Raw genomic sequence first — 12,827 nt, 5'->3', positions numbered from 1 at the left:
AAGATTTGATTTGATAAAAAAAAAAAAAAACAAAGGTATGACAAGTTACAAATCTAAATATTAAGTGGGAGAGTGAAAAACAATTGACTTTGAAAAAGAAGTTATTGGAAGAAGGAAATTAGAATCACAATATATTATTAACCATGTTTAAAAAATGAAAAAGTTGCTAAAACAGTCTTAAATACATTAAAAAGTTCAGGACGAAAAGATAAGAATTCTTATTTTCAAAAAAAGAAAATCTTGATTGTAAAATAAAAATATTCAAGAAAAGGTCAGAAACAAAAAATAGGTATTCTACTCTCTAGACCTTATATACAAGTGCAATTACAATAAAAATTAGGCAAAGTAGTAAAAGATTTTTTAACTAAGATTAATTATGAATAAAATTGATAGATATTTTACAAAAATAGTGACAAAAACAAATGTTAGAATTGATAAGGAAAGTTGGCGGTGAATTACACTTTAAGTATTTTATCATGGTCTTGGAATAAAGATTAAAGAATAAAAATATAAGTTTGTAAAAAAAATAAAGAAATAAAAGCAAGAGATTAAAATTAAGTTAAATAAATTAAAAAATAAGGAAGGATACATTTTGATCATAGATCAAAATATAAAGGGAGATGGGAGAACTACTGTAATAATCAGATTCCTAAATATTTCCAACTCAATTATTCAAACTTTAATATTCTTCATTTCAGGGAAAAAGAAAAGTCGCTAAGAAAGAATATTAATATGATCGTAAAATTAACACCAACCATACAATAAACAAATAATTTTAATAAATTTTGGTTCCTAAAATTAGTACCTTTGATCAATTTCATTTCTAAGTTGATAAAAAGGTGAATTAATTTTAAGGATCAAATTAATTCATACACACCGATATATATGTTAGGGACCAAATTAGTTTTTTTTTTTTTTGGTAAATGATAGGGGATCTAATTAGTTCTTTTTTGAAGAGAGGGGGTCAAATTAGTTGATTAGTTATCAAAGTTAACAATTAAAATTATTTTTTAATAATAAGAGCCAAATTAATTGATAATAGTAATTTTAAAGATCAAATTAATGTTTTTACACCGTATAAAAATAAAATTGATCAACATAATAATTTTAAAAATTATTCTTAAAAAAAAATTGATATTTCAAACAATCATAGAGCTCTTTAATATTATTTGCAGTGGAGAATACGGTCCCATGCGAATCCCTCACGGTTGAAACATTATAACGAATGGGATGCTTTTCCATCCATGATGCCAATTAAGAATCTGATTTGTCATTCCTACACCGCAAGCCATGGTGGTAGGTTTAGAATTTTCGGGCAGCAGAGAACCAAGACATCATCATTATTAGTATTCTTCTTGTTGTCCTCATTACAGTAGTTATATTTTTCTTTTCTGAAAAAATACTTATACTATATTGAAATCCATTTTAACGTAAATAATGAAGATTTTAAAAACTTCTTCTCTGTCTCTGATTTTTAACAGGATTGACTAGTTTTAATCATCTGTTATTCATTTTGTGACCTTAACAGATAAAATCAATATTTTAAATAAAAATCTAAAGCTAATAACAGAACTATTTAAAACATCATTTCTAAAATACTATAATTAATAATAAGGTGCTCGAAATTTGTTAATAGTATTACTAAAAGTTGTACACAAATATAAAATATCATTCAGAGACATGTTTATAAGTATTCTCCACTCAAAATTTTGTAAAGTTCATTCATTTTTTTAAAAAGAAATATAAATAATTTATTTTTCTTATTATTATTGTTCATGGAATTTGAGAATTTCATTAATCAACAACTACCTCGCTATCCAAATGAAATAAGTGGCTTAACAAATCGTCTACCACCAGATCAAAGTGACCTCAATGGAATGCCGTTTCATATAAGTCAGTTTCAGCAATAATATAAAGAAATATAAGTGGTTCTTAGCTAAAGATAAACCTAACCTTCAATCAATCCCATTGCTTCAGCTAAATTTCCTTATTAGCTATTCCATGTTGCAGCTACCACAAAAACACCTTGTTGGTCCCGGATATACCTGCCCTATTTGCCCACCATTGAATCATACATTGATATGCCTTAACCTTTGACGGGAAAATAGGATATTTTTTTAATAATTGTCGTTGTTTATAATTCTTGAAAAAAAGACATAGCTAAAAGGGTTACCGAGAATTTCTTGGTTCTAATTTGTAAATGTGTTGTCCTGAAATTCACTTGTATCTATATAACACCAGGAATGCAATTATTTCTAGCCAAAAGGGAATAAATAATCTGCATATATGGTCTGAAGTCTGAACCATATCTTGGGGGGGGGGGGGGGGGGGGGGGGGGGAATTATAAAAAATGAAAAAGGAAGAATGGGAAGAAAACATTGAGGATTTAGAATAAAGTTGTATCAATAATTTATAGCGCACTTGCCTTCGTTCAAAAATTCCAAAATTGAAATTGGCAAAGATTAAATTCCGATACAGAGATGCATTGTAATCAATCCCATTTCCAGGCTTATAATATTATTATGAAGTGCCTATATAAGGATCTACAACCATTGAAATAAAATCAGACATATCTCTAATTAACACTAATAACAGCAAACTAAAGGTGAAGTTTGCCAGAAACAAGATGGGAAGGAACCATTTTCAGCAGCAACACTGTGCTGATGGGAGCATGTGGATGGAGAGTCAGGGTCAGCAACAGAGCTATGCCTTCCAAGAAGAGTCTTGGAGCCCTGATAACAACTATGGCCACAACCACAAGCAATTCCCAGGCATGCACATGAACATGAACAACAACAACAACAACAACAAAAGGCTTGGTGCTTTTGCTGCTGTGGACTCTGACTTCTCAATGCAAAAACATCATCATGGGCATGGCAACGGCGTAGGAGCCATGCACATGAACATGAACAGGCATGGTGGCAAGTTAGGAGGCATGTTTCAAGAAGGCATGCACAGTGACCACCATGGTGGCAGAAAGTTCCCTTTTGGTGGTCATCATCATGGTAATAATAACGCCTCTCAACATCATTTTCCAAACCATGGTGGGCACCATGAGTATTTTTCGGAGGAATCCGAGGAGTACGAGGAGTCTTATGCAGAGGAGCATGTTGGTGGAGTCACGGCTAAGGTGGATGAAATGAGATATGAGCGTCATAACTGGGGTGGTGGGGATACTCGCTATGCCAATCCCTATGGCATGAACATGAATCACAAACCCCACAAATTTCAGTGGACAGCAAAGGGGGTCTAAATCTATAATAAACCCACCTACACCTATTAATTTCCTCTGCACTTGCTTCTTCCTATCAAATATCTATCAATAAAACAGTAATAAAATTATGTGTGCTTTGTTGTTTTGTTTTCTTCTTGGAATAATTAAGACCACTCCAATTGTATTTGGACCTTTCTGATGGTGCTTGATGCTACTACTTGTAATATCTTCTTTAACTTATTTAAGTTATAATATAAAGTTGTCTTTGATTATGATGAATAAAGAATTGAAGATATTAATTAAGCGCTTGCTTAGGTGGTCTTCTTTTTTAATGTTTATCTTCTTTCTTTTGTTTGTTGTTCGGATAATCTTCTTTCTCCCCTCTCTGCTTCTGCACATATTGGTCTAATCGTCCTTTGCGAATGAATTCCTAGATGATGTCCTTTAACCGAATACCCTTATTTGTCATCATTAAAGGCATAATATTTCTTCATATATATTTTTGTTGGCCTTTCTTTTTAGTGATGATAGTTGCAAAACTTGTGTGAACTCGATCAAGTATAGATTTTGTCTGGTTTGTTACCAGTGGGGCATAGTTGTTGAACTTTCCTCTTAACTCCCTCCTTATTCCGTTTGTCGAGTAACGTGTTGTCCAAGTGTTTAATTAATGGAGATATTTTAAAAATGTTTAGTGAAATACTGAGTGAATTATTGTGACTCTTTATATTTTTAACTGTTAAGAGCAGGATAAGTTTTGATTTTGCAATATTGTTTGTTCTAACTGTCGAACACACTGATCTAAAAAATTGAGGTAGTTATCTTTTCTTCAGAGCTTTCCTTAATTCATTAAGCATCTACTAAGGGCAACATTACGCTTCATCTCTTGAATCTACGAATCTATGATGTCTTTGTGAAGTTGTTGTACAGGTGAGAGAGTTCGAGTATGTTTGGGTATATTTTGAACATTGTTGGACTAGTTCACCTCCTGGCTCCTGCACATGACTGTTACGAACGTCATGTCGGGTTATTTGTCGTGGGTGGGTATTGGATTAACTGAATTTCCACAGGCGATACTAATGTCTTATCTTTGATGGACTTATATGATGTGTCTAAGATGAACTAATGACAATTCCAAGGCGAATAGTTGGTTAAGATTAAGACCCTACAGAGTGTTGATATACATGATTAGAAATAGACTGAAATCCTTAACATGGTGCCTAAGGTCTCTCATAAGCAATATCATGTTTTAGTGTAGCAATAGAGAAAATGTTACTTTTGACCAAGGTGTGAGTCACAGTTCACAATTATAAATTATTCATCGGGAGTCATGAGGGCATACTACTTCTATTAGTGACATTGACATACGGCAACACTTATGATTTTGGACTAAGCTAATATTTGGTCTTGTATGAGTCACTACACAAGTAATATTGGGTAAATAATTATTTTAGTTTCTAAAAATTTAAAACACTGTAACACTATTTCTTGAAAATTAGGAAAATTCAAAATAAGTAACTATCTTATCACTTTAGTTCGTTAATTACATGTTTATTTATTATCACTTTAGTTTAAAAGTATGTTAATATTATGTATAGAGATTGAAATGAATGGTTTTTAGTCAAGAAAACTCATCGGAACGTCTTCAAACCATATCTATTACCCAAATCACGTCACTACAATGGCACACAAGCTACCATAGCCTGCTTATGGAGGACGAAGATATAGACAGACTTGACGCCTATTCAAACACGCAAAAGAGGTTTGGAATAAAGTTTTATCAACAATTCATGACCGCACTCTCAAGTCCAACCGACCCTGCCTTCGTTCAAAATTCCATTGGATTATTTGACAAAATTATATTCTGATGCAAAGATGCATTGTTATCTATCCCATTTATATAGGCATATAATATTATGAGTTTAACGGTGATACATTAATGATGATGTAAAATACTTTTATATATTATTGTTCAATTTATTAATATGATTTTTAAAATAATCTCATAAAAGTCAATAAACTTATTAGATATACTGGGTTGTTGTGATTCTTTAATGTGTCATCCTTTGTCTCTAATATTATTATATTAAAGGGTCTCCAACAACTGAAATAAAACAGAAAACTAACTAACTTCCTCCAAGTTTTCAACAAGAAAGCATGAGAAGGAGCCTTGTGTTTCAACAGCAATACTATGCTGATGATGGCATGTGGATGGAGACTCAGGCTCAGCAGCATGGCTATGCCTTCCACGAAGAGTCGTCTTGGAGCTCTGATAAGCGATTCCCAGCCATGCACATGAACAATCTTGCTGCTTTTGCTGTGGACTCTGACCTCTCAACGTCAAAACAGCATGCCAAGTTAGGAGCCATGCACATGAACAAGCTTGGTGCTTTTGGTACGGACTTTCATATCTTGATGTCAAAACAGCATGTCAAGTTTGGAGGAAGCTCCGGCAATATGTTTCAACAAGGCATGCACAGTGACCATGGCTTTGGGCGTGGTTATGCGCATCATGGGAGCGGCAAAAGGTCCCCTTTTGGTGCTAATAAGGCCTCTCACCATTTTTCAAAGGGTGGTGGTGGTGGTGGCAAGTTCAATTCTGGTGGGCACCATGAGTATTTCTCGGAGGAAACCGAGTACGAGGAGGCTTATGCAGAGGAGCATGTTGGTGCAATCACAGCTAAGGTGGAAGAAATGAGATATCAGCATCATAACTGGGCTGGGGATACTTGTTATGTCAATCCCTATGACAGGAACAAGAACTGGTAGACACCAAAGGGGGTCTAATATACAACCTACTTCAGTACTTCCTCTGCATTTGCTTCTTGCTATATCACTACAAACTGTAATAAAATGTGTATTTTTGTCGTTTTCTTTATGGGAATACGATTCCCCTGTTTGTATTTCGACCCTTGTCATGCTTGATATGTCACTTGTAATATCTAATTTTAACTTATGAAGTTGTAATATATTGGGACCCTTGTCTTTCATTGTGATGACTGAGAGTTCTTTATTTGCCGCTCAATGTCCTTTAATATTACCATTACCACACACACACGAAATAAAAGAGCCAGCAACACGACACTCGACAGGTGAAAGTGTGAAACCAATGTATCTTGTCAAGATGTTTTAAGCATTCATACCTTTTTCTGCCTTTTATATTTGCATCCTTTTGGTTTAGTAATGCTAGTGAAATAATGAGAGGTTGCTAGTGATATAATAGAGGAGGGATCAACTTATTTCAAGAGTAATCTTGAAAGAGTTAATCTTTATCCTAGTCATTGTTTTACTTGAAATATAATCTGTAAGATTAATAATTCTTTACAACCATTAGATTTAAAAAAAATAAATAATGAGATGAGGAGTAACTCCATTAATTTGATGTCTTATCAATATAATAATATCAAGGGCATGTTTTAGTAGGATGCCCCAAAGGTACGTTTAAAAAGTAAAATTGGAAGTCTTTTATTTAGTTTTCAGTTAAGTTTGAAGCTAAATTGAGTTCTGCTTCAATTTTATCTTGAAAATCAATTTGAAATAAAAGAAAACATAGAATTGCTTTTGCGAACTGAGTTTACAAAATGAATTTCATTCAAAATTAAGTTTAGAATCTTTAATCCTAACATAGCATTCAGTCTACAAACTAGTGTGTATGTTTGTGATAGGAAACAAATGTGATACAGTCATCATAACAAGGAAATGATTGTCGAGAATCGCGAACTGTTTATTTTGAAGAATTTTGTATGTATGAATCAAATGAGCTTTCTGTGTAGCAAAAATCTCATATAAGAAGGGATAATGTGGTTTTGTTTGGCAAGTTAAAATAATCTTCACGTCCAAAGTAGCCCTTTTCCTCTTCCTTTCTACAATGATTCTACTTTCCTCGAATCGTTTATCAAACAAGTTGATTACATTGATTGCCTTCAACTGTAACTGTAAATGTAAAACGAATAAAATTGAATGGTGGTGGTAATGCAATTGCCAATTGCAAATTAAGTTCCCAAAAGCTATGGTATTATTAATCCTCACAGAATTAATTATATATTGATTGGAATGGAGTTTGTAGGGAAAACATTACTCTCGTTTATGTATGTGCAAGTATGGTCGATAGATATAACTCCTCTTCCCTTTCAATGACAATGCATTTTGTTTTAAATGAATCAAGAGTAACTGAATGCTATGTGACTCTCCCTTCAAGTCGCATCCGTGTTGTTAAGTTTAACAAGATCACTAGTCAGAACTAATGAGTCAGAAATCAAACCAATTAAAGTTAAACCATGCAGACAGATAGTATTGCATCAGTGTTATAAAACTTTGTCAGTTTATCAACTAGCTAGGCTAACATAGGTGTATCCACACACAACCCAGATGCATGACACACACAGAAAATCAACAGTTATCTTTGGTGTAATAATTATTAGTAGTTTTATATTTGGTCTCATCATGTTCAAATTCTAAGTAGTAAAATAATTATTTAAAAAATTGGTTCAGTTATAAAATCAGCACCCCTTTTTACTGATTCAGTCCGGTTCATATTAAGCACATACTGGTTTAATTGTAAAATCGGTATAACAATTGACCTGGACAGGTTACAAGACTAGTTAAGCGTGTGTTTGAAAAAAAGTTTCCTTCAATGTAGCGGACGTTTTTTTAAAAAGCAACAAGGGTTTTGCTTCTACGTTCAGCTGGTATGCAACCAATACCATGCATTAAGTTGTTGAACTGTCTAGTCCCATTTGATTCTAATAAATAATGGTTAATTGCATAACTCATATGACCATTATTACACACTATTATAAAATATATTAAAAAACTTTTTATCCCCATTTGGTTTTAATAATTGTTAATGACATAACTCATATGACCAATAACACACTATTTTAAGAATATTAAAAAGAAATTATTATTTTTGGAATATTAAAAAACTTTTAATTTATTAACTTCACAGAAATACCAACTTTCAAGTAAGTTTTCTTTTCTAGTAGAATTTGAGACATTTTTTATTATTGAAAATGTCGTGAGAGGATGATTTCCTACAAAAAAAAATGTGAGATTCTGTCTTTCCTACTTCACTTGGATAATTTCGTGAAGATAGTTTGAAAGTAATGTGTATAAATTAATTGAGTACTGTGTATAAATTATATGTAATTAATTAAAAAAATTCAAACAAATTAATTTGATACTAATTAAACTATTGGTAAAATTAATTATATTCAAAGGTAAAATTATATTTTTCTTTCCCTATGTTTGTCATATATTAAGTTTAGTATTTATCAATAAGTATCGGTATAATTAGTAGACAATTGAGTATGTTATTAAGTTCAATTCCATTCTATCAAACCTCCTGAAGGTACAAGTTAAACATATTCTTAGACATAACAAATCTTCTCATGTGAGGTCATTAATTAAATATTAATGTAGTAAAAAAATTAAATATTACTTCCTTCATTTCTTTTTATGTATTGTTTGATGTTGTTAAGTAGAAATAAAAAATTAATAAATTTGTTTGATTCTAATAAAATAGTTATTATAGTAAGTAGAGTACTAAACTAGAGCATAAAATAAAGTTTAAAGAACTAAATTCTAGTTCTATTTTTTTTTTCTTTTTGCCTGTTTTTGCCTCACTTATATAATGTGAAAATGCAATTTAATTTTATTAAAAGGGTTATTTATATTGAAAAAAAATATTTTTCAGTTTATATATATATAATTATTTTTAGTTTATTTCCTATTTTCAAGAGTTTGTCATAAAAATATTTTTTTCACTAATTATTGTATAAAATAAAAATAAAAAACATTTTTCAACCAAAATGTATTAAAATGTGTTTCAAAAGTCAGGAAGTTCTAGCGAAACAAATCAATACGTGGCATTAAATTCAAATCCCACGCATTCTTTAGTGTTTCAAGCAAAATCATTTAACGCGCCATGAATGCTTAGAATCTCTATCAATCAAAATCATATCCTCATCACCTAAAAAAATCTATGCTCCGCTTAAAGAAAAACAAAATGAAAAATTGAGATGAAAATTTTAAAATCGATAAAAATAAGCATAAAACATAAAGAAAAAAAAATTATCTATATACTTGAATGAGGAAAAAAATGAAAAAAAAAATCATGCATTAAGATATTTTTATTCTTATGATAAATTTTTCAATTGAAACATAATATTTTAATAAGGGACAAATAAGCACATTTATTTTGCATTAAAAGAAGTAATTTTATGAGATCAACTCCAAATAAAATTATTCATATTAAAAAATTACGAAAAAAAATTCTTATTTATTCGACACTAAAACAAATTTTTCCGATAATAAAAAAAATAAAAACTAACTAAAATACCTCTGGGAAAGGTTACATTAATATATTCCATCCTGGCTCATTGAGATCTTGAAGAAACAGAGTGTCATATCCTTATGAAAGCTTGCAAAATCAGATTTTATTCAGTTTAAAAAAGCCAAAAGTATTAAATTAGAATTACCATGCAGTAATGAAAAGGGATATTGAAACAGTTGTACATACAAAATCAAGCAATTAGTTAAGGCAACGTCATCTCTCATTACGTTCCATAAAAACTAAAACAAAGAGAAACTGAGTTGGTTGAAGGAGTTTTACAAATCTAAAGTAAAGAAATGAAAAGAGGCATTGATTCTTTTCACTATAACCAGTTAACAGTATATAGCAACAACTAATTAACTAGCTAGCTATCTCTCTAATGGTAATTAATCAACCTTTGTATGTATATGTCTGTCTAGTCGATGGAACGGCACAAGGGACAAGTGGTGTGTTTGTTATCAAACCATTTGTCCAAGCAACCTCTGTGGAAGTAATGCTTGCAAGGCAACTCACTGACCTCTTGATTGGCTTCAAAACGACACAAACAAACGCAGCACTCCACCATAGCCATACTTGTTCCTCCTATGTCGTGGCTGTGGCACAATGACTTGTACTGAGTTATTGACACCCTCCTTTCCCATGATGATGATGAACTTTCATCATGTTCAATGTTTGAACCATTAGCAGCAGCACTGCCACCAAGTACTACTTGGAGCATGGATCTAAACATGTTCTTCAACACTGCCACTGAGAGAACCGTGTTTATCACAAGCACAGGTAGCACCCCTTCAGATGCACTTGGGAAATTTGAGAGACCCATAATTGATAATAATAATAATTAATTCTCAGCCACAAATTAAGGACTCAGCACAGAACAACATACAAATATAACAAAAAAACACAAACCCCCCTCCCCACTTGCCTGATAAATACTACTACATGAAATGTTAGAGTTTATGTATATTATATATATAGACTATAGTGAGTGACGTTCACATATTCTAACTAGCGAATACTAACCATGGTTCTATTGGGTGACCTTGGGAAAAGGGTTTTACGCGTGGCAACACGTGGAGGAGTTTGTAAGTACTGAGGTGAAGTGAAAAATCAATGCCATCAGAGCCACGTGTCCTAGGTGGCCACAGAAGTTGTGAGTGCTGGCATGCATCAATTGCAACACTCCGAGGTTTCTAGATTTTCTTCTACACATGTCAGTTTGTTAGCTATTCATGAAAATATTATTAAAGATTCAAATTTGTAACCTCTTTCAATTCTTTCTCCCTCCAATCAATATATCAACATTGTATCTCCTCCGCGTATGCTCTTTAACTCGCTAACGCAGTGCCTCAATCAATTATTTTTTATTGTTTAACAATTAAAAACATCAAAAAAAGTTTATAAAAAATTTAGAATTATTCATATCATAGGCTTGCCTCAGTTTATGATAGGTTTAAAACATACATATGCGTGTCAAGCTGACTTAATCCGCGTTTGTGCTTCACAAATTTTTAACATCTAATCTCAATTGTGTCAGGTAAGTCAGAAGAGAGATGCACAGTATGGCTTCTTGTAAACGTCCAAGAGATATTTTCTTTGCAAACCAACGTTCTTCTTACCAGTAGCTTCACTTATATCATTCATAAACATTAGTCATTAAAAGAAAAATGGTTAATATTCTCTTGCCGTAATAATAAGACATATATTGATATATACGACACAAAGAAAGTGTTAGTATTTTTATTTTTTTTAATCAGTAAAATAAGACATATATTGATATATACGACACAAAGAATATCTCAACCTATGTACAAGTATTGGTCATCATACACCAATTCTAGACCAAGGTTACAAAATATTAACGTGTAGGTGTAAATATTAAGTAACCAAAGAGACAACAAGAAAAAATTCACTTCCCCTTCTATTCCATCAAGACAATTGTTATCGTACGTAACCCCCACCGTGTCTAACAAATTAATTCTCCACCTATCTTTCTATCCCACTTATCTTTATGATACTTTCAAAAAATCAACCATTACTACCTCCTTGTATTCAACAAATAAAGTTGTCGATACCAGATTGATCACTCCAGGTAGCCAATAAAGAAAGAGTAATAAAAGCACATAGCAATTTATGTTCCCTGCATGCCAGCAATAGCAACATATATTCTGCACGAGAAAATTCAACCCACTTCATGCATCATCTATTCAATCAAGGGAGGTGTAAGAGACGAGCCAGGAGTGAGTTGTTTCAGGCATAAGTTAGTCTGTATCTGCCACGGCAAGAATGAGACCACGTCTACCTTCATTAAATTCTTTAACCAAAACCAAGTGAAAAATTGAATATCTTGGAATATTTTCTCTCGATCAAAGACCTCATTCCCAAACACAAGCATTTCTAGATCTCCATAAAGTCCAAACAGTAGCTGCCTATAAAATCATTCCCACTTGACCACTTATTTTGTTTCGAGCCAATCCTCTATGCAGGAAAAAAATCATATGAAAAGGCAAAAGTAAGTGGTGTACATTATATGAATTTGTATAAATAATACTACAAAACACTCTAAAATATATAATTTTAAAGTACTATAAGTATGAGTATAAGTATTATAGTTTGATTGGATTTCAAAAATACAAATAACAGATGAAACCAAACTGAATTTGAGAAAAAAAACCATCCAAAAATAATCGGTTTGATTCGATTTTTAGATTTTTTTTTACAGTTTGGATTTGAAACTCTAATGTTTAGTAGAACTAACTTAATTAGTTAAGTAAAATTAATGAGAGTTATTGTAAACTCCTAATACTATTTTCTTCAATTCTTCCACCTAAAAAAAAATTGAACGTGGATTTTTTTTTCTATAATCAGAGTACATTTATTAGTCCAATTATACTTATAGTAAGTGACTAGATTAGATCAATTCCAGTGGCCCAACCGAGTTTCCCCATGATCCACAACACACGAAACCAATTCCAAAGTTTATGGTTGTTTTCTTCTTTCTCGAAACATACACCTGGCGATCAGATATTGAAAACTCTAGTTAAGTTGTCGTCATCGTAGAGTTATTCAAGTGTTTGATTGAACGCTCAGCCATTTGATTTTGTTAAAATGATGGTAATCACCGGAAAAAACAACAAAAGATCGTGCCCACAGCAACCATTTGGAAACGAATCTAGAAAATTCACCAGAATTGAACACAACGATACTACGGAAATAAATATTGGAACCCCCCATATCCGATTAGCGCGCCCCACAACCGATTTTGAAAATGACTCTCTTGCCATC

General features: G+C 32.1%; 3 protein-coding genes across 3 annotated transcripts; 2 read left to right on the top strand and 1 right to left on the bottom strand.

The window, feature by feature from the left end:
* Window positions 1-2,396: 2,396 nt before the first annotated feature.
* LOC100306562 (uncharacterized) lies at window positions 2,397-3,517 on the top strand. The gene has a single exon (NM_001369239.1). The coding sequence runs from the start codon at window positions 2,627-2,629 to the stop codon at window positions 3,251-3,253; it is 627 nt and encodes a 208-aa protein (NP_001356168.1). The 5' UTR covers window positions 2,397-2,626; the 3' UTR covers window positions 3,254-3,517.
* Window positions 3,518-5,293: 1,776 nt separating this feature from the next.
* On the top strand, window positions 5,294-6,219 carry LOC100807855 (uncharacterized). Its single transcript, XM_006601864.4, has one exon. The coding sequence runs from the start codon at window positions 5,369-5,371 to the stop codon at window positions 5,978-5,980; it is 612 nt and encodes a 203-aa protein (XP_006601927.1). The 5' UTR covers window positions 5,294-5,368; the 3' UTR covers window positions 5,981-6,219.
* Window positions 6,220-9,747: 3,528 nt separating this feature from the next.
* LOC100811790 (probable E3 ubiquitin-protein ligase XERICO) lies at window positions 9,748-10,543 on the bottom strand. Its single transcript, XM_003551947.5, has one exon. It carries the CDS (start codon window positions 10,363-10,365, stop codon window positions 9,961-9,963), a length of 405 nt encoding a protein of 134 aa, XP_003551995.1. The 5' UTR covers window positions 10,366-10,543; the 3' UTR covers window positions 9,748-9,960.
* Between the last annotated feature and the right edge of the window lie 2,284 nt (window positions 10,544-12,827).

This window comes from Glycine max, chromosome 18 (genome assembly GCF_000004515.6).
Source record: "Glycine max cultivar Williams 82 chromosome 18, Glycine_max_v4.0, whole genome shotgun sequence".
NCBI classification, from domain to species: Eukaryota; Viridiplantae; Streptophyta; class Magnoliopsida; order Fabales; family Fabaceae; genus Glycine; species Glycine max.
The sequence above is the reverse complement of the archived record's forward strand: the minus strand, read 5'-3'. Positions and strand labels throughout refer to the sequence as shown.